This window comes from Larimichthys crocea, chromosome VI (assembly GCF_000972845.2).
Source record: "Larimichthys crocea isolate SSNF chromosome VI, L_crocea_2.0, whole genome shotgun sequence".
NCBI lineage: Eukaryota > Metazoa > Chordata > Actinopteri > Sciaenidae > Larimichthys > Larimichthys crocea.
In genome coordinates this window covers 21402833-21425887 of record NC_040016.1, presented here as the reverse complement: position 1 = coordinate 21425887, position 23055 = coordinate 21402833, and the positions used below count along the sequence as shown (strand labels likewise).

Genomic DNA, 23055 nt, shown 5'->3' with positions numbered 1-23055 from the left:
GATCTCCTTCAAGCCATCTTCTTCACTTCCCTCCAGTCGTTTTTCCTCATCTTCTTTTCTTTTCCGTCTTCCTCTCACGGTCAGTTCATCATGAAGGATACCCGCCCTGCTCTGTCTGACCTAGATTCATCCCAAACAGCTCGACCCCACGTCGTTACATCAGCAGAGGTTCTGAGTCACGTAGCTCCGTCTTGTCAAGTTTGATCACTCACGGCGGTCCGTGCCAGCGTCATCCAAACAAGACTGTTTGTGCATTTCGATTGTCATAGTATGAAACTAAAACACGCTTCAACGTCACTGTCTCAGGTAGAAATACACACCAAGAACAGTCCGACTACAGTGAAGAGACTCAGAAAGCAAATTGCAAATTGACTCATATATTCAGATGCATAATCAAGAGGTTTTCCACAGAGATGTTGTCACGACCGATGTTATTTTATGGTAAAAAATGTAATTTATTCATTTCCAACTGCTGCTATAGCGACAAAGCGTTCCTTTAAACCAATGACTAAACAATGAGTGATGTCACATCTAATCTCCATAAACGGATACTTGCATATAAAAGCAAAAGCTGTCAGCAAGGGACCAAGATTCAGGCACCGGAATTGCTCTGGTTTGTATACAGAGTATTTACCCGTCACTGGTTGAGTGGTTGAAATGTTCAAACCTGTATTAGCTTTTTTAAAGTTACCTCTTTAGAGAGATCAGCACAAATGACAGACTGCAGAGAAGTCTTGGTCCGGATAACAACAGGCTACACCAGAAGCCCAGAAACAAAAACACTGGCCATTGCACCCGGATGTTAAATCGTTGTCAAGCAATAGCGATAACTAGTTTTTATTTAGATTTTTAGAATGAGAAATTTTCACTTTATGTGATGCTCAACTTGTATCTAACTACCAATGTTGGTAGATACAGAAAAGAAAAGAGCTCAGTAAACCTTTTTTAACCTTAAATCAAAAGGTAGCTCGATGTCTCGTCAAGATGTTTCCAGTGTTTCTTCTTAAAGGTATAACTTGCCTGTGACGTCTGGGAGGTTGAACAATCAGCAGTTAGACAATCAGGCTGCTGAAAATACATCAGTCAGTCTCCAGGAACAAACTTTCATCTGTTTTACAAGATGAACGCTGTCGTCTTTTTACGTCTTCCAGTTGTTTTCAATCCTGAAGTCATAACTACTCTACGTTAAGTCTCCTGTCACATCACCATCATGTTATCTGTTATCCCTCTGTCTTGTCTTTCAGGTCTCCGCCTTCCCCGCTGTGTCATCACTGCCTCCCTGTGTTTCACCTGTGCCTGATTGTTTCCCCTCTATTTAATCTCTGTGCTCTCTTTGTTTGTCGCCAGTTTGTCTTGTCATGTACAGCGTCCCAGCGTCTCTTTGTCTAGTATTCTTCTCCTTTATTTACCTGATCTTCGACTTCAAGCCTGTTTTTTCTGACCACGAGTTTTGCCTCACGGATTTGTACTGTTGCCTGTATTTGCGTTTTTCTAGTTGGACTAGTAAAACCTTTTTGAACCACCACCTTTGTCTCAGAGTTTTAACAAAAGGACGAAAAATACAAATTGGTGTTTTGTTTGAGTTTAAAGAAATGGTTTTGTTGTGGCGTTTGTGTAAAAACTGAAGAACTGAACTTTAAATACTAAGCTGGTACCCACAGCAAGTTCTATTACTGATAGGGGTTTTAGTTTTGGACTCTGAATACTTTCATCATAACCCCAGAAAACTTGTGTCAACCATAAATAATACATGGTAACAGGGTAACTCACAGACTCCGACGGGGTCTTTGCTGCATAATCTATCAAGACTCGGCTGAAAAGCACCATGTCTACAGCTGATAAGTAAACTCTGATACGATCTGCCAAAAAAAAAAGTCAAGTCTAATCAAAAAGCAGCCAAAAATCTTTAAGTTCTGTATTTTTTTTTTCTGTGTTTGCATCACATAAAAGTCCAGGCTGTAGTTTTGTTGTGTGCGGGCTGTCAGACAAGCCTGAAGTCACAGAGATAACAAACACAATTTTTATTCTCCTTCTTCTGGCCGGACAAGTGCTCCGAGGCTTCGAGGGGTTTGAAACTGGTTTCTCTGAGTTTCTCTTCTCGTCTGAAGACGACTTTTTGGCAGCTTCTTATTTCGTACAGAGTTCAGAGAATGACACGAATACAAAGTCCTGGACGGGAACCAAACTCAGAACTTTTCAGACACCCGACACTGTCACCTTGATTTTTGGCAAACGTGATTTAGACCTACAACGTGTAGAGAGTGACTGAAGACTTCTTTTTTTTTTTTTTTTTTTGACACTTTTGAAGGCAGTATATCCACCAAGCACTTAACACACACACACACACACACACACACACACACACACACACACAGTGGAAAGTGAAGTTTGTCAGAGGAGGATGGAAAGTCACCGCTCGTCTTTGGAGACCAAAAAATGAACTCACTACTCTTAAAATCTGTGTGCTGAGACAGATTAGCTTGTGCATTCATTTGTGAGTCTGTGTGTGTGTGTGAGTGTGTGTGTGTGTGTGTGTGTGTGTGTGTGTGTGCTACATTTGCATGTTTGTGCATCTCTGCTACTGTCTCAACAAGTGTGTTTTATGCATGAATATATAAATGTATATTTGTTGTGGACATTTGTGGTGTGTGAGGATTGGCCAAGGTGGTGTGCTGTGTGTGTGTGTCTGTGTGTACTGCATTAGTGAGTGTGTATCTGGGCATCCCTGTGAGAGCTTTCCTCGAATAAATAAATAAATAAATAAATAAATAAGCACGAGAGCGGCTAGAGGAATGAGAGGGTGGCAAAATAAGCAGTCAGGAAAATGAGTTGTGTCAGCTTGCTCCTCCAGACACACACACACACACACACACACACACACACACACACACACACACCCAGAGTCTCGAGACCGACTCGAGATCACATTTTATGTTGCACACGGTCGGAGTTTTTCTCGTCTCGTCTCTGTCGTTCTGTGAGTTTCAAGTGCAAATGAATCCACACTCCGAGGATTATGGGTAAGCACTTTGAAGTGGCAAATGATGGCGTCCTGTGGCTCGGTGCAGGAAACACACACACACATGCACACACACACACATGGAGCGACCCCTTCATACATGCACACGCACACACACACACCACAGGAGGCAGCTGGTTAAGCAGACTTATGCACACTCGTCTAGACAAGGACAGACATTCACACACACACACACACACACACACACACACACACATACACACATTAGTGTGCGATCAGCTGTATTTCAAACAGAAATACGCTGTATGTTTTAAATTATTTTAGCACTATAGGGGATGCAAAACATGACTGGAATCAACAAATACTGAAAATGCAGATCAATATAATGACGGTGAGGAAAACACAGGGAATGTTTCCACAGACTTAAATCGCCACGTGAAATATGTTCAATATAATACGAGTATTTCACGAAACTCGGTCCCAGACTCAGCTCCGCTCTGTGGTACAAACACTGACAGCCCGGCTAACAAACTGCAGCTAACAGCAGCTACAGCTGACAGGAAGCTCTGTGAATGTATAAAATATGATCCGGTTTCAATAAAATCAGTGAAATAATTGGCGTTGTGTGACTTATTGCCATCATGATGTACTTTCAGCATCTTCCTGATCTGTTTTTTTTGCAATCCTTACAATAAAATAATTTATTTTGTGTTCACACAGCTGTAATATTCCTCACACTGATGCTGAAATACTTCTAAAGCACAGAGAACCAGGCCAGCTGATTTATTTTTCAAATGGAAACTTGATGATTTTGCCTTTTTACTGCAGATTCTTGTTCATATCATTATATCGTTTCATTATTATTTTTTTTCCATGCCAAGTCTTTAACTGTATGTATGTAACTGCCTTCTGGGTTGAAGGTTATCGATATAATTCAAGTCAATAAATCAAAAGGTATAAGAACATTAAATCACCTCACTGCCTTTCTGCCTCATTTTTACTCCACCTGCTTTTCACTCCCTTTACTTCCCTCGGCTTCTTTCTCACTAAAGTCTATACCTCCCCCTGCTGTGCGTCTTCATTCCATCACTCTAATAGCACTCTGCACTGCAGGACACAAATGAGGACAGATGGAGAGACTAAGAAACTGTCTGACATCAACAAGAGGGTAGAAAAGGACAACTGAGCAAAGACAGAAGACAGGAAGAGAGAGAGAGAGAGAGAAAGTCAGAAAAGGAGAAAGACAGGAAACAAGAAGCGCTGCATTGCACCAGAATCAAAGTCGCCCAATCACCCAAAACCTCAAAGAACATCTGATAGAAAATGTTTGATTATAGATTCAAAGAAAGAAAAATGGGAACGAAGAGCAATAAAGCATTATGGATCTCTTATCAATACAGGTCTACTCATATTTCCTATTAAATGAAGCAAATGTCAAGCAGCATCGGTGATAAATAACTTCAGTAATCAGTGACATAGGAAGCAGAAGTCGGTCAGCCTACAGTCTAGTCCACCGTGCACAATCTGAATTCTTCTATCATTTCATTTATCATTAAACTAATGACAGTTGATCGCCCTCAGACAAAGAGAAGCCAGGAGGCGACTTGGAGGAATGGATGTAGACAACATAGAGAAGAAAAAGGAAAACATTGGCAATTAAGAGGACTGAAAGAAAGGAATAAAGAACGAATGTTTGAGGAGAGAAGCAGAGACGATGACACATGGATATTGAAATAATGAAACACGCCGGAAGACTAAACCAATTTGCAAGAGCGATAGAAAATAGATAGTAAAAAAAAAAAAAAGCTGCATTAAATCAGGAAAAATGAAGGTAGGGATGGAGTGAGAGAGCAGAGGAGTGCAAATCAGCAGGTTTTCGGTATCGCGGGCTCGATGTCGGCTGAGTTTGAAATGCAAATTAACCCCAAATCTGTTTTTTCCGCTCTTTCCTCTGTGGAATCACAGCTTTCTGCCGTGCCAGCTTCCCTACCTGTCACTCCTCTCATAATTCACTCTCTCATTTCTCCCACCGCTCGTCCTCTTTTATTTTGCCTTTTCTCTTTCCTCCCTCCTGCTGGATTCAGGCTGCCAAGTTTGGATTACACACAGAAAGGATTTCTCTCTCTCTCATTGTTTCTTGTTAGGATGGATGTTCCACACGGAGAACTATAACGACACAAAGAAACTGGTGGTTTTTACTAATACATAATACCACCATATATCATACATGGTGATGCTATATCATACTACTGTGCAGCTTTTGGGCATCCTGTTTACCACCAAAGCTGATTCTATTGTTGCTCTTGTGGTATTTGGTAAATTATTCTATTCATGCCACATAAGTGTAGGTGCATTGGTTTTCATTCTGTTTAACAATTAACAAACAGACCTCCATCAAAGCGGTGTGTTTCTCTGACAAGTCTCCAAACTAATGGTTCTATTTATTAAACTGGACTTCCTGGACCGTGTTTCATGTCTTTCTGGTTCCTGATGCAACACTCTGCCAACGCCTCACTGCCTTGTTTTGTTTCCACACTTTTTTAAAAAGTCTAGATGCCTCTTATTTTAATAGGTTCAGCGATATAGAACTTAAATCTTTGGTGTTTGCTTCAGAGAAAAGACGCATTATCATCGCATTACCACAAGAGGTCGCTTTTTGGGAAAATGACAGATGCTGTTGTGTTTCTGGCAAAGACAACTTGACAAAAGTGGAATTTCAAGAATTAAAAAACTGAAGCTGAGACCAGTCGATTTCAGTCAGAACACAATCTGTACCAGGGAAGATGTCATTAGTGGATTTTCATGGATTGTTAGCGAGATAAATGGAAGTGATGAAAAGCTTATGAGCAGAAATGATCACGCAAGCCTGACTTAATGCCAGCTCAGTGGATAAACAAGACTTTATTCTGCCCTTCTTTGTCGGCCATGGCTTCTTTGAGCTGTGCTCACACGGCTTTGCCAGCCTGGATATTGTTTTATGATTTTTAATGCGTGCTTCACAATGGTTGCCAACCGCGCGCTTCCTGCCAATGGTGGTAAAGAGCTGCACTTTGATGACGAAAAAACCAGTGCAAGTGAATCAACAGTGTGAAATCAGACCAACAGGGTTAGAGCGAGAAGCTTCTGGTGTGAAAATCTGCACTGTCAACACTTTCTTATTTTTAAACTCTTCGTGCGGATGCTTTTCAGTGCTATCCTGCTGAACACGATCTCTCTTTCTTGTATGCCTTGACCCTTTCCTTCACATGCATACAGGACCCATTCAATGCATGCTAAAGATATGCAGACGGACCTCGGTGTTACCCACATGTCGAGATCTCATGCATCTCTTATCTCTGGACTTTTTTCACCCCGTTGTGTAATATGTGTACCCTCATCATCATTAAGACAGCGTTCAGTTCAGTTAGACTTTCTCTATAAAAGTTGAGGACCATAAACCAATGGCTCAATTTCCTGCTTCATTTGCAGCACTGTATTATGATTTTCTCACTCCATGAATTATTTCTCATTTCATCCAAGTCTTTAATCCCTGTAGCCTACTTCTTCTACTACTCAGCAAGGTCACTCTGATTAGGAATCACATGCATCATATTATTTTGCCTCTGAAACAGGTCAACAATCATGCCAGTTCCAAAAAAGCTGAGGAAACACAGCTCTGCAGACTTTTCACTGCTCACGCTCAGATATGTTTCACCCTTGGTGTTCTTATGAGTTATGCAAAATAATCAGGGAGTGTGGAACACACGCTGACCTGATGGTGGATTATGGAAATAATGTGTGATCACATGCTGCATACAAGAAACAGCACGAAGCATCGCTGAGGTTTCTTTGTAGAACTGAATTTATCAAAGAGTTGTCTCCAGATTAAAAACATTACTCCAGACATTTTTAAACTAAATTTTTGTTTTCTTCCAGTCTTTGTTTTTGCATTGAATGTCTCATGATTAATGAATTGGCTGCATCAAAACTAACACCAACACTGACAAAGGCTTCTGTTCGCAATTTCCTTATGAGCGACCTCTTGTAGTTGGTTGCGTATAATGAGCAGAGGAAGAAGTAGGACAGCCCCTTCCTCAACTCTAACAAAGCAGCAACAAAATAGGTCTTCCAAAACAACCCATCCCAGCATACAGCCACGTCTTCAGGGTCTTCAGGGCAAGAGTTTGGTGATGCTCTCCAAAATGGATGTCACCTTAACGAAACGTAGTCATCATTTATTTGTATTTTGTTTTGCCAAGTTTAGGCAAAGATTAGGGCAATGTATTTATGGTTAACACAATGTCAAAGTCAGACGCTTTGGTTTTTCAGCACTAGCTGAATGCCCCAGTACTTCCACTTTTGATTCTCAGAGACAGCAGTCAACATCTCGTCAAGAAGTGTAATCATCGGTCAATTAAGACATTTGAACAAACAACCAGCACAATTATTTAGTTCTTGTTCTGTAGTCCTCAGTAGGGATGGGAATCGAGAACCGGTTCTTGTTGAGAATCGGTTCCGTGTGTTTCAGTTCCATGTACATCACGTAGCTTCCGCAAGAAGTTACATAGCTCGATTCCAGCAAGCACGACTAATTACGGCACGTAACTTACGCAAGTTTCCCACGTGCAGTGCAGTCAGTAGAAAACAATGGCACCCACTCGGTTCAGACGCTCCAAAGTTTGGCTGCGTTTGACCAAAACAGACGGCAACAGGGCGACTTGCAATCATTGCAAAGTGGAGATAACAGCGTCGGGAGGGAACACGACGAACATGCAGAAACATTTGCGCACACAACATGCAATATTTTTAAATGAATGTCGTGTTTTTGACACGCTTCAGACTGGAGATGAATCTCAACCGAGCAGCAGCGGCAGCAGCCAGGCTATGAACACCTCTGTGGTTACTACAGAAGGTAAATAACACACTGCCTACCATGTTAGCGCCATGTGCTTCTTGCCACAGTTACACATCGTTACTAGGCTGTGTGCCTCTTTTGACCTCTTTGTTTGTAGGGTTGTGATACTTCTAACTAAACAAAGTTGATGCTGATCAAACTGTTTGTTCTCGTTTTTTCCCCCAATGAGAATCGATAAGAGAATCGATAAAGAATCGAATCGTTAAGCAGAATCGATAATGGAATCGGAATCATAATCTAATCTAATCAATTCCCATCCCTAGTCCTCAGATGTTAAAATGCAAACAGATTCACTTTTCCCCCCATAGCATTTCCAAGTCGTGCACCACTGTTGCAAAGACTGATTCGCTCGACATATACCTCGAAATGATCAACACCTCTTTGGAACAAACAGAGAAGAAAGAGTCGTGTTCTCTGCAGAGGCAAAATAAATTGTAATGATGTGCAAAGCAATAACACAGTTTGTGTGAATGTATTGTTTTGCATAAACAAGTAACTAAAGCAGCGGTTGGCGTCGGGGCGGAGAGGCGAGCGGTGTTAATGTTAGAAGAAAACACGAGGAGAAAAATGATTTGTTTGTTCGTTCATTTGGTGTATGTATGTATTGTGAATCAAACCTTCGATTTGCTGGGAAATGTTGCACCCCATGGCAGCAGAGAGCGACGCGAACAGAGAGCCAATCTTAACGGGGACGGCGTCGTTATCCTGTAACCATTACACTGTGCAATCAGCATTTACTTCGTAACGACAAGTCAAGAAGTAAAGCAGGAACGCTTTTCTAAATATCTATTGTGTTACCCCATAATATAAAGGATGAGAACCATTTCATACATTCTTCTGTCCTTCCAGCCTTCTCATCCCATCTGTCTCTCACTTCTTATTTCATTCTCTTTCTAAATATCACTCTGCCGCTTTTGTCTGTCTTCTTTCCTCTCCTGTAACCCTGCCTTGACATAATGAGGCCAGCGTACCAAAAGTGTGAAGCCTCTCTCTCTTTCTCTCTCTCTCTGTCCCTCTCTCTTTCGGCTTTTATTTGTTGGCTGTTTTATTATTTCTTTCTTTCTGTGGATCCATTGTTGTCGCTGGCAGCAGACTAAGCGAGCTGAGAAAGGCCAAACAACGTTTTTTTTTTTTTTAAAGGTTTCTGAAAGGGGCTTCTTGAAAACGTCAGCCGAGGCCCTTATCTGCCTCATACCACCAAACAACACCGCCACTTGTCACTGCCTTCATCCTTCACCCTCAGCATGCAACACAACCTGCCATCATTTCCTCAATTTCTCGCTCTCCCTCCTTTTCATTTCACTCTGATTTTGTTTCACCTCCTCCTTTCTCCTTCTCATGTCCTGAAAGCACTTCTTTCCTCTTTTAACCTCTCTGTCATTTTTCCAGTCCTCACCCCTCTCTGCCGCTGTCACTCTTCTTTCCTCGTCATCCCTTCATTTCTATTTTACTCCTTCTCTCTTCTGTCCTCACGGCTGTTTTCCTTCTTCTCCTCTAACCTTTTGTCCCACGTTTCACATCCCTCAGTCTTCTTGCTTTTATCGCCTGTTCTTTTTGCCGTCTATCATTCTTCGGCTCGTTCTCTCTCAGTATTTCTATCCAGGCATCACGGCAGCATCAAAGGGAAAAATCGCTGCTGATGTACATAAGAAATGAATGCAACTTCTGTTGTTTGTTGCTAAAGTACAACCTGAAGCCAGTCCTCGCCACCCTCTTCAAACTAACTGTCCTCTGCAGCTTCCTGACAGATGGGTAGCATTTTGAAGTGGGCACGTCTCAAGAACTTGGAGAACTCCTTCAGTCATATCTCAGTATGATGGTGGCATTTAGCCAAGTCCTGTTACTTTAAACTTCTACCACACAATATTTGATTTAGTAGAAAGTGTTCTTTCATTGTTTGACCCATAGAGTTTCCCTCCAGGCTTCTTGTTGTGGAATCTCTAAAAGATATATTACCTTATATGAACCGCCAAACATCATCTCTGAGTGATGTTATATGACAAACAATGAAACTCTTCTACTTTATTTTGGTATTAAATACTTTGTCCTGTAGGTTCTAAAGGTTGTAAGATGTTTGTAGCTGTCGAACATCCACCGTATTCATCTTAAATTCTTATCCGTCACAGTTGCTGAATGAATCTTTGATTCAGCAGTCTGAAACCAAGCAGGCCATAAGAAACCAAGGTAAGTGTGAGTGCTATCCAAACAGAAGAAGAGGAACGTACAATCTTCTTCCAATCCAGTTTGTAGACGCAGCAACAAACTATGAACAATGTTTTTCTGTGTGTTCCAGAGCCCATGGTCACAGATCTTCATGCTGAAGTGTAGATAGTAAAATCACGCATTGTTCTCAAACTTTTGGAGTATTTGCAGTTTTTCACATAGTGCCGCACCTCGCTTTGAACATCCAGCGTTCCGAAACTAAACCGATAACACTTGAGCACGTTCTGATTGAAACACACACACCTCAGATTCATAACGACGATCATCTTCCACACCTGAATGCGATCTCCAGCTCTACTCGATGAACACGTTGTTCAGCTGTGGACGACTTACTCAACAGCCGGCAAGTGCTCAGCGGAGGGTTGCGTCACCCCGGTTGCTATGCAACACAGTTTGACAACAACTTTTGAGCATCTACTGGCTAACAAGACAAAACAGAGGGTTTATTCACAGAAAGAAAATAAAGTTTCTCGACACAAAAAGATGAGGAAACCGTTCTGAAATGGAGATGATGACAACCACTAAGAAACTGTAAGGGGTGACGCTTATTGCTTTCACACTGGTGTGAAGTATTTCTGAAGATGTTTCCAGAAAGTTTAGAGAAACACTGGAAATAACTGATTACATTATTAATGTATTTATTAGTAAAGAGACCGAACACTTCCCACCGTGAGCACACACTTGTCGACAGGGTCAAGGAAAGCCTCCTTCTAAGAGCTCAGCTCATGGTCCATCTGTTCTACTTCTATTTCGTTCAGCAACAAATTTATAAGAAAATATTTTCAGCCTCAAACTTTGCAGAGATTTGCAAGTTTTGAGTGTCACAGAGAGGGAATGTTCTCATGTTCATCTCAGGTCAGAACAGTTTATTCACGGCATCATCACTCTTTCTCTCCATCATCCGTCTCTCTTCCTCCTCCTCTTCTTATTTTCTCCACCGTCTCTCTCTCCATCAGTTCCCTCCATCCTCGACATTATTCAAATGCTAATTCGTCTCTCTCATCCATTTCTCATCACACCATCTTCCTCCCTTTCTTTTCATCTTAAAGTCCCACTCATCTCTTTTTTCCTCTCCTCCCACTTCTTCTTTCCTTTTATCCATTCTCCGTCTCACTCTCACGGTCTTTCACCCGTATCCCTTCATCTCGCTTTCTCTCCTCACCTCCCACCTTACTTCAGTCCGTCTTGCCAAAGACTGAGATCGCAGTGGTCGTTTGTTCCAGTATATGTTCATATGATATCTTCTATATGATGCTGCCTGGATGTTCTCTGGTTCTCTGGAAGTACTTCACCACAGGAAGTCCTGAGCATGTGGTTCACATCCTGAGTCCTCGGTGTTAGTGATCTTTTTGTATTTTAGTTTGGAGGACTTGTTCGTACCCTCTTTCATCCCCTCTCCCTGTCTATCTGTCTCTTTCCTGTTACCTTTTATCCCTTTATATCCTTTTATACCTTTCTTTCTTTATTGCACTGTCTCTCTCCTGGTCTCTGTTGACTATTTCTGCACTTGTCTTTTTGCTTCCGTGCTTCATCTTTCTTCATTTTGGCCCTCTTCTCTCTCTCTCTCTCTTTCCCTCCATCTCTCCAGATTCATATTTTCCTGACTCAATTTCTGCCTCAGTCTATCAGTCTCTCACCCTCCCCTCCACTTTCTTCCATCGCTCGCTCTTTTTTTTCCTCTTCATCTCCCCCTCTCGCTCGGCTGGAGGTATAAATAGGACTCCTAATAAAGTGCTAATTAATCTCTGGTGACAAAATCAAAGAAAGCACATCTGCATTGCTGAGAGGGGCGACGGAGGGAGAGAGAGGGAGGGAGGGAAGGAGATAGAGGAAAAAAAAAGAGGGTAGACAGGAAGAGAGGGGAGAAATTGGGATGGGTGGAAAAAGAAAGAAAGAGCAAAAATAGGAGAACGAGAGAGACGGCGACAGATTTAGGCAAAATGTTTCCACATGCTTTAAAAGAAGTTTTGATTCAAACACTCGAATCTGCAGCATCCTCACCACAACCAGAACCAGAACCAGAACCACATTCATATCGTATAATGTAACTGGATACTGTTCATCATAGTCAGCAGGATGAGAATTACATAATTGGGAGTATGAATTGTGATACTGTTGGCGATGACAGACAGAAAAAGGTTATGTGATGGAGGGGAACAGATGAAGTGTGAGGAAGGATGGGAGACAAAGAATGGACGATCATTTAAAGATGGATTCAATTCTGACACATCATTTTAAAGTCATATTAGCGATCACCACTCCCCTCTTAGACCCGGTCGTCAGTCAGCACATTTCAGCTGCTGAATAATTTAAACAGCTCGACTCAAACGCAAAGTCTGTCAACTCACAGACTGATGCTAAACTGTGGAACAAAATGAAAAGAACTAACCAACACATGCATGAATATTTTACTGCGTGCAAAAACTGTTTCACTGTCACATATCACACATCTATACATAGATACGCACTGTGTGTTTATTATCTCCTGCCTACATGGAGGAGATGATCGAGATGATGAGGTGACAGAGGAATTCAACATGTGTGTGTGTTTGTTCTGTTTCTGAGAAATGATGAAGGCTGGAATGGTGGATTTAAGACTGGAGTCACTTTCTGCTCTCTAGTGGTCAAAAAACATTTGAGTTCAACATTTACATGAAAGAAATATATATATTATGTTGCTCATTATTTCAAATATTAGTTATTATTTTACTTCTTAATGTTCCATGCTCTCCGTGTTGCATAGAAATGTCTCTTTTCCCATTTTCAAGCATGAGTTTAATTCTGATTCCAGTTTTCATTCTTCCTGAATTATAAATAACTTCATAAATATCATTAAGATATTAATCTTGGGGGCAGTGTGACATGAAAACTACCGAGGCAAATATTTAGTTTACTTTAGAAACACGACAGTGCAACATGACAAACTCAAGACAGAAAAGGTTGATTCGTTGATTCTACACTCTTTAAACCTGGTTCTGCATATCATATTTCATTTCTGTCATATTTTGTCAATGGAGACCTAAACCTGGACCTTTAAGTCTGAGACGTTCCTGTGGAAGCAGCATAGCAGGTGGTGTCGCAGCGAGAGCGTCCCTGTGGACGGGCGGCTAATCTCAGAATAACTATCAGCTGGAGAGCTGGAGAGAGACGGCGCTTTCAAAGCCACCGTTGGTTAGTTATTCCCTCAGGTTCGGCGTAATAGGTTTGATGTAACTTCACAGGCGAAACCTGCAGGTCCTGGAATTATTAAGCTTCAAAAAAAAAGAGAAAAAGTTACAGCAGCAACCTGCAGCGCTACAAAGCAGAGCTACAGCGGGGACTGATAGCAGTGACTCCTGGGACTTGGTGTTTTCCGAGACTGAACAAATGAACAAATGTCTCACTCAACAAGCAACATGGTGACATCAATTAAAGTGGGATCAAGTTCTTTGTTGACCTAACTGACCTTCTGAACTTTGACCTCCGTACCCAGAGAGGGAAGTAAAATAATGTCCATGCAGGGTTTAATCATCTGACATTACAGTACATTATCATTATATCATTTGATTGACAGGTGGGTTCTGTTACAGGTGGCTTGTTTGAGCATCGAGGTGTCATTCAGCCCGCCTCAGTTCCACCCACGCTCCACATCTTTGCCTATTTTTGAAACAGTACGGAGCCGGGCCACCTGCTCCATGAGCTTCACAGGAAACCTCGCAGAGCCCGCATCCATGTTTCATACAGTCTATGGTTTTGATACATTCATATTGCACCCAGACCTGCTTTGTAATCAAAAGAATAAATGGAAATCTTGTCACCTTCTACAATATACCAGAAGCTCAGTTAACTGTTTCCGCTCATTCAACACCCAATGAAGTAAGAGAGCAAACTTCATTTCATGGCAGAGACGCCGTTATGTTGCTTCATTAAAGTGATGTCTTCATTTAACTGTGTTTAAACAGGCACAGTCACGTTTATGACACCAGGAGTCCTGTTAAGTGACGTCTCGGAGATGGATTTGAACTTTCTGTGCCGTCACGGCTGCGTGACTCCGAACTCTGACCTTTTTCTTTATAATGTCACTGATTTCCAGAGAAGCTTGTCGTTCTCGTGTCAGCTTGGAAGATCAGCATCTCCTGAATGTCACGCAGTCGATACGTGAGGCGTACTCTGCGCTCCTTATCTGTGTGGTTACATTGGTTACAGTGATGAAGGTGCAGACAGAGTAAATGTGGAAGTGACTGAGTGACCCGCTGCAGTAAACTGTCAGATTTGTTACTCGGATACTCTCTCTCATACTGATCTGGTGGTGGAACTGTCTCCACAGTATTAACACCAGATGGATGCCCTAACAGTGATTTATCTCCCTGCACTGTGTGGCAACTTCAGCTGGCACTTCCTCTTCCTCTTCCTCTCCCTCTGGGGTGTTCAGGTTGTTGTTATTATGACAGTAGGTCCAGGACTGGCTGCAGTGCGCCCTGACGCGCCGTTAGGCGGCGTTTTGTCCCCATTTGCCTCCTTTTCCACTGCGTCTCTCCAGGCTGCACTTCAAAGCAGAAGATCCCCCAACTCATAAATAAATCAGAAGCAGAAGAAGAGGAAGAAAACTGCAACATCCCTCTGCTCCAAACACGGACAGCAAGTGCCACATGCGCACTGACTCAGCTCGCAGAAATCACAGAGAGAAAATATGCGCGAAATGATTCAGGAAAGTGGAAAACACGCAATGAAACGTCAAGTTCAGCTCTCAGAGTCACACCACATGCTTCTAAAAAAGAATATCACATATTATAGAAGACGAAATCACATAAAGCACCGTTTAAAAACTTTAAAACTCAATAACCATCCGTCCACATCGGTTTATGACCGTTTTAAAACATCGCATGTGCCACGATTAGGTCTCTATTTCGTAACTCTGTGACTTTAACCCCGAAATTCCCGAATAGTTTAATAAATAAACTCCATTTAAAGAAGATCAGGTCTTTGCAAAAGTATTTAAATACGTGATTAAATGACATTTACTCACTAAAACTGTATTATTAAAGAACATGCAGCCACTTCACGTCCTCATGTCGGTGTGATTCAAATACGAGGCACAGCACACTGGAAACATGCACAGCAAATGTTAACTAACCACCAAGTCCTTGTAAAAAAAAGAAAAATAGTATTAATGGTTATTTATAAGTTTGTTTGTGCGCAGCTAAACGGACACACACACGCACAAACATTCTCTGTCTCAGTGTAAAGTGAGAAACAAGCGCGTCTAATATTCGAAGCAGAAATAAATCTAATCCATCAATCAGCGATGATCGATGATCGATGATCGATGGCAGCTTCGCAGAGTGTGGTTACCTTTCTGCAGGAGCCTTCTCTTCAAGATCGCCTGAAGAAAAAGCATCTTCCCCCACACAGGTTCCAGACTGATGGATGAGTCTCTCCTCATGGAAGAGCAGCAGAGGAGGAAGAAGTTCAGCCCGTCTGCATGCACGCCTCCTCCCTCTCTCTCTCTCTCTCTCTATCTCCCTCTCTCTCCTCCTCTGTCTCTTCCCTCTCTCAGAGGGACCTCCTCTGTAGTCTGTGTGTGTGTGTGTGTGTGTGTGTGTGTGTGTGTAGAAAACAGGACACCGTCTCTACAATCAGCTTCTGTTCTCAAGTCTGGTGCTTCCAGTCTGGTTCTGTTCTGACGGAGCTGATCTCCATGTTGTTGTCTCATGTTCTCCTCATCACTTTCTTTATGCACTAATTTAATTACAGCATCCTCTCTCTCTCTCTCTCTCTCTCTCTCTCTTCCCCTCTTCTCCTCTTCCTCTCTCCTGATTATGCATAAAAAAAAAATTGTAGCTCAAAGCCTTCGGGACTTTTGATGCCCTAGTTTTTTTTTCTCTTCAGAGTCTGTCTAGTGGGCTTGTATGTGTTAGTGTGTGTTAGTGTGTGTGTGTGTGTGTGAGGCCAAGTGTAGCCAAAAAAGATGAAAGCTTCCAACGCTGAAATCCACCAAATCATGACTTATTTCTTGGTTCCCCTGTCGCTGGGTGATCATAAGGTGACCGATGTTGCTTGAAGTGACTTGAAACCAAGAACTACTCTCCTGCTCACCACACAAATCCATCCATCCATCCTACATACACCCAGATGATCCCTGTTCAGAGTCACTCAGGGTGGGGATCGGGGTCAGGGTGGTGCAGCGTATCCCAGCATACACAAAAAGTGTAGAAGCGTCCCATGTGGATCAGTATCAGGGCTGTAGTCAAAGGTAGCCTACGCATTTTTACACATTTTGCTTGCTGTTGCAGGTTTCCAAAAAATGCAGCAAGTCTGCCTTTAACCACCAGCTGAAATATTAAACTCTGCAACCCGAAGTCATCAGGCAGTGTGAAAAGAAAACAGAGTGTAAATTAAAGTGTAAAGATCTGAAACAGGACAACGATCACGAGGTGCAGCTTTAATCTGAAGGTGTTTCCATGCACGTCAGGTGAACCGTGTACACACACTGCAACAACACATTATCCTCAAGGGTAACGAGCGCCGCGGGCCTCGCATCGTTCAGCCGTCGTGCTCGACGTTTAACACCTCCAAAATTCCTTTAAAGCAGAGTCAGCAATTTAAATCTTCGAGCCGGTGTTTCATCACAGGGAGCGTCCGTGTTGCCTCGCCCTCTCTTTCCCAAGGAGAAACTACAGTGGCGGCAAAATGCACAAAGAAACCTTATTTAGAGTTTGTCTGTTTGGAGCTACTGTAGGAATATGAAGAGATAATAATAGACAGGTAAACACATGGGCAGTCAAACATCATGCACACAACTCAGACTAATGTGACTGTTGAATACAAACATGGGGATAATTCTAATTTGAAAGCTAGATCGAGTAAGTAAGACAGTTACAGAGACTGAGCCTGATCAGCTACTTTAGCAATTCTTTAGAGTCTTCAGAGGGAAAGAAGCCAGCAAATATATTCTGTATAACATCTGATCTAGTTTCACCCAAATCACTGACAAAGTTATAAAGTTATAAAGCTTTTGTACAGTGATCAGTGAGGCCCGGACCAAGAAAACGTTTCATTGCATCCAAAAAACTTGAATATGCCCCGAGTGCGGTGATGAGTCACCGACAACTTTTTATCATTTACCAGAAAACGACACATTAGACTTCATGGGGACTTTAAGACGGAGCTTCAGCACCATGGACAGCGACTACTAACCTGTCTATAGTATTATATCTCATTCATTCATTTTATTTAACGCTGTCCCGACATGCAACGGGCACTGGTGGAGGCCGGGGTACACCCTGGATAGTTTGGCAGTACATTACTTGGTTTCACCAGACAGGCAAAACTCTGCTGCACAGACTCCTGCTGAGTCCACAAGGGCTTAGAACTGTGCCACTGCACAATCAGCAAGTGCTTAAAGGCTTTGAGAGACTTCAATGTAGATTTTTTTTTACAGAGTCTGCAACCCTGTACACTTTTATGAAGTAATTACCCGTAATGTATGTGAAATATGCAGTGATAGCTGCATTTTAAAATGTAAACATCTGACACTATAAGCAAAACAAACAAGCAGGAATAGTTGCATATTGAAAAAAAAAGCTAATTTAAATCTGCTTTAATCACATAAATGTTGTAGATTTGTGTATTAGATAATAGCATCATTGTACAAAGACATAAAAACAGCATCGTGTTTCCCGTTCTTGCAGATATTTAACATCCTTGTCAACTATGAGTACGTTAGTCTGAAGTCCAATTAATCAAGAGACACTCTTTCTGTGGTGACCACTGGCAGGCCCCACAGCAGAGCAACAATATATATATATGTGTCTATATCCACAGACCTGTACATCACCAACAAGTTGTTGCAAACGTGCAAACTTTTTCATCCTCCGAGCTGTCAAACAGCAGAACGCTCCACGCAGCTTCCAGGGGAATTAAAAAGCAGGACACTTTTCTGTCAACATTGCCTGGGCAACATAAAGGTTAAAAAAGAAAGAATATATAGTTACTGGGTTTTCTGTCTTTCTGCTGCGCACAGCGGCAAGAACTGACAGACAGAGAGAGGAGTTTCACAAGTTTTTTTTGTCCCGGGAAAGAAATCGTTTCATGTCTTCGTATGTCAACGGTGAAATATCTGCGGTGAGGAGAACACAAAATACAAAAGCTACAACAGAAAGTTTTGATGAGGTATCTACAGATGCACCTGTAACACGCTGAGAAACAATGACGGATTCTGCAGAGTATGAAAAAGGAAGACGGGTTAAAGCTGTACGTATCTGTGGCTGGTGACAGTTTGATGGAAAAGATCTTTTACATTTTACAGAGGCGTTGCCAAATAGTCCAGGAGAGACCAGTCTAAACTCCGATCCGAGCTGGACTGAGCAACTTACTCACTACGTTCACATTCACCGTGATTACTGCTTCTAAATTATGGATGAATATTGAGTTAAGGATGTGTATACGGATGCATGGGTTGGCAGAGCTGTGAAAAGAAATGGCGGGTAACTCGATCTTCACGCCACAAAAGCGCAGGAAGTCGCTTGATGTCACGTTTCCCAGCGTTGATTCTCTCCGGCTTTTCACCTGCTACAATTCAACCACCCCGTATACCATCATTGTGCAGTCTGTGCACACAGCCCTCCCCTGGTACAGGAATCCAGTTTGTATCATTACTGTTCACCGCACGAAAAAATGTGCTTCGGGTTTTTAGTCATTTCACAAACTCCTGTGAGACCTTGTTGCATTGTATTCTGCTCGCTTCTGTTCATCGCTCTCCCGTCGTGACATGTTCTCCTCCAGCCGAGTCTCCTATTCCAACCCCTCAAACAAAACAGCAGTGGATTTCAGCTCATATTAAAAAGGCTCCCAGTGGAACGTTTACAGGCCATAGGTGTGCTGTGGATACAGTACTATCAGGTAGACTGACACCACTTTCAGCTGTTAGAGTGAGAATACTAGTAGAACCTCTCTCCCACTGGGTCTATGGGTGTTTGGGATGCGTTATGAAGGAGTGTTGACCTCCAACAGCTTTCTGCCAAGGGCCTGCGGGTCGCCTGGGAAGGGAAACTCCTGTCTCACTCGGACAGAGTGAAAATATTTGTAAAGATATTAAAAAAAGAGTCCGAAAAGCTGGAAGATTGGACTTTGGATATTAACGGCTACCTCCCAGTTAAACTCAATCTGCCAAAGCACTCCATCTCCATCCGCCTCCACGCAATGTGCGACGGAATCAGTTATCCGCCACTTTCTAATTTCCTCAACTCTTCAGATTTCAAATGAGAATCTTTCTACCTTGCAGCTGGTCGCAGAGGCGTTGTCACCAAGAGAAATGTCAGGAAAAGTTTCCACCATCTGAAGGAAAAAAAAAAAAAAAGATCTTTTCATCTTTCCCTGTGTCAACAGTGAACCATCTGAAGTAAGCGGCCCTCCGAGAGACGGGATGTGAAAGTCTGCTGCCTCTGAATCCTGCTGTGATTTTTTTTTCATCTCTCATCTCCTAGAAGAGAGTGTGACCTCAAACTGCACACTAAGAATTGATGTTCACACACACACACACACACACACTGAGACACTGACATTGTGTTGGATGTAACTGAAGTTGTTTCTGTGAATTATTAAGCTCTGTTTGTTATATTGGTCTGTACATGACTCACAAAACATAAATGTCAGAAAACCAGAATAGAATTGAAACAGTCTGCAAACAGATTCATTGTTGTTAAAGGTCCAGTGTGTAAGATTCAAGGGTCTATTTACAGTATATAGCAGAAATGGAATATAATATACAAAACACTGTTTTTAATTCGTCCATCCACTGTAGTAAAAACTTCCTTTGCAGGGTTGCATGGAGAGTGGGGCCGGATCTACAGTAGTTGACACTGGGTGAGAGATGGTGTACACACTAAACACATTGCCAGTCAACCATTCACACTTAGATTCACACATGCAAACTCCACAAAGAAAGGTCCCATCATTCGTGTACAATCATCTAAATATTAGAATCGTCATCGTATTTGTTACTTTAAAATAGGGCTGCCACAAACGATTATTTTGATAGTCGACTAATCACCGATTATTTTATCGATTAGTCGACTAATCGGATCATACGTAAATTGACTGTCCCGGAGGGGGCAGGTGGGCGAGCGCTGTAAACCTCGCGGACGGAGCCGTGAGCCACCTTCGCCCCCGAGTCTTTCTATGCCGACCCAGAGCTGCCGCGGAGGAAATGCGCCCGGCGGAGACCCCACGAGGGGATCCTCCCGCACCGTCCCTACTAAATTAGTTGTCAACGATTTTGTTCGTCAACATAATCGTGACTAATCGATTAATCGTGGCAGCCCTACCTTAAAATGAGTATTGATTGATCTACAGTCCATGGGTCCTCTTTCCCACAGTCCGCTAAACACTGGCTCTAGTTAGACACAAGTTTTTCGCTCACGCTTGGAAAGAAACTACACTGCTAGATGCTACTAAATCCTACACACTGATCCTTTGAGGAGATGTTTAAAGACACAGATAAATATAATAAACACTGTTCAATGGTGTTACATACAAAAGACAGAAAATACTCATTGCTACTTCATTGTCATCGTTTTTAATCTCCCACTATTACTCGTCCAATTTACCTAATCTTGCCAAATGGTTCTAATTGTGAGGCAGCTTCTTAAAAGAGGAGCAAAGAACAGTGTTTAAGGATTTTCCTCCTTGTCACTGATCTGATTGGTTGATGTTCACACATGATAAAGAGATGGTTCATCCAATCAACCTGCCGAATATTTTCCTAAAGCGACAGTTTCCAACGATGTCTTCCCACATTAAGCTTTTAAATGAACTTTAAACTCCGATCGGGATCCGTTTAACTCGTTTCATTCTTCAATATCCATTCCTCTCATCCTCGGACGGCTGAAGCGAGCCATTTCACCTCGTTACAATCAGCCTTCATCAGCAACATTTGGACTGGCAGACAGCATGCATAAGAGAGGCGAGTGAAACTGTTCAGCTGCAAGAGCGTTCATGTCAAAGTCATTATCGTTACCATCATGTGCTGTCATCTTCATGCCCATCATCACGACCGTGACAGTCAGAACCTCTCACTGTCATCTTACAGCATTACCTCTGTCATTAAAAAGCCAGAGAACATCGTCCATCTGTCCATTTCTATACTCCTGCCCGTCCTGCCATTGACCCGTTCTCAAACCCGAGTGCGATATGGCTGACAGTTGCAAAATGCTTCATGTTTATTTCATGTGGTCAAACATGCTCGTCCTTCCCCCGAGGTATTTCACAGCGGAGCAATGTGCACAAGCCATATGTAAAAGCAAAGGTTTGCTTAGAGTGCAAAGACAGACAGAGCGAGTGTGTGTCCTGCTGACTGGAAGACAAACTGCACGGTGAGTCTGTCCACCGTCATTTCATCCATCACTCCCGCAAAACTATTACATAAAGAACTTCCTGTTTTAGCATTGAACAGAAGCGCGGCGTGGAATTATGAACATAAATCCGACGGAGACGAACGGTCGCTATCTCAGTCTGACTGCTCTGTTGGTGCGAACCGGACCTGTCAGGTTTACAAATCCTGCAATGAGACTGTAGTGACATTTCCATTTATCCCCTTCGGTTGATGGAACTTAAATAAATGCTTTGGCCTTTTCTGGTGCCGCTGCACTTGTGACTCCTTTTACCTTTTGATGAGGGAACAAGTGGTGAGCTCTTGGCTTTCTGTACAAATCATCAAGCTACACAGGGCCGATGAATGAGTCACGACATGATTCAGGAGAAGTGAGCAGCTGATGTGGAGGCAGTCCATGTTTATTCTGCACAATACGTTCTGCTATTTCTTCCCTTGCCCTTGATATCATCTCTCTCTCTCTCTCAGTGTCTCTTGTAACACTCTCTTCCCGGCACCTTGTTTAGCGTGATAAACTGAAATCGAATGCAGACGGCTTTTTCCTCTCCGGGTCAGGTCAGGCAGATTAACTCCATCCCACCTGGTGCGTCAGGATGATTAAATCGAACGGCAGCTGGAGACAGCGGCCGACAGGAGCTAAGTGTCCCTCATATACACACACATACACACATACGCAAACAGGACTTTAACGCCGACAGGTCACCGCTCCTGACAATTTTGTGCACAAAAACTTAGTCAGTCAGTCCGGTATAATCTAAGTGGACAAGTAGGGCTGGAGATATAATCTAATTGGGCAGCTTCTTGTTGTCAGAACGGTCGGAGTCTGCTTCACGATGCTGCAAACGCTCCCTGATGGGATCAAATGGCATTCCTGTATTTATAATATACAGTATACACCAGGGGTCGCCAAACTTTTTTTGGTGCGGGCCACATCAACTTGCCTTTCTGTGATGGGGGGCCGGGGTCAGTCTATAACTGAAATGATATCAGTCCCACCAGGATGTCGTGGGCCTTTTTTGAAATAGTTGCGGCCTAAAATCGCTGATGTTACATGAGGTTTTCAAAAAAATTGCAGTGAAAGTTGCCTTTTACATTTTTGTTGCGATTTTGTGGATGTGAAAGTTGTGATACGTTGCGATTCGACAGTCGAGGAGAGGGCGCAGCGAGCACTAAGTCCACGGCCCAGGGAAGCGGCGAGGTCCGGGCAGGAGGGCGCTGTAAAGCTCGCGGCCGAAGCCGTGAGGCACCTTTGCCCCCGAGCCTTTCCAAGCCAACCCAGAGCCGGTCTCGGAGAGGTCCCACGAGGGGATCCTCCCGCACCATGCGGCCGTCCCTGACCCGCCGAGTCGAATCCACCGGGCAGACTGCACGGAAGTTGATCACGAGCAAAGTCACGTCAGAATACTAGCTAGTACTGTAAATAGTTCGTAAATAAGGTAGATTTTAATTAGAATGCCAAGCTTAGTCATTAATAGGAAAATGCAATTTTGAAAAATAGGCCATGTTTAGAGAGATTGTTTGGGATCGTTAAGGGGACCGCTCCAATTGTTTAGGCGGGCCGGATGTGGCCCGCGGGCCGTAGATTGGAGA

General features: G+C 42.8%; 1 protein-coding gene across 5 annotated transcripts in view; it reads right to left on the bottom strand.

The window, feature by feature from the left end:
- Positions 1-23055, bottom strand: part of grip2b (glutamate receptor interacting protein 2b) — a 155960-nt gene that overhangs the window by 64839 nt on the left and 68066 nt on the right. For 2 of the 5 annotated variants that reach the window (XM_027279558.1, XM_027279559.1), the window contains exon 1: positions 15429-15566. The exons of the other annotated variants lie outside the window; for them this stretch is intronic. In XM_027279558.1, the coding sequence (XP_027135359.1) occupies positions 15429-15519 (91 nt within the window). In that variant the 5' untranslated portion in view covers positions 15520-15566. Of the gene's footprint in view, positions 1-15428; positions 15567-23055 lie in introns of those variants that run through there. 5 annotated transcript variants of the gene reach the window in all.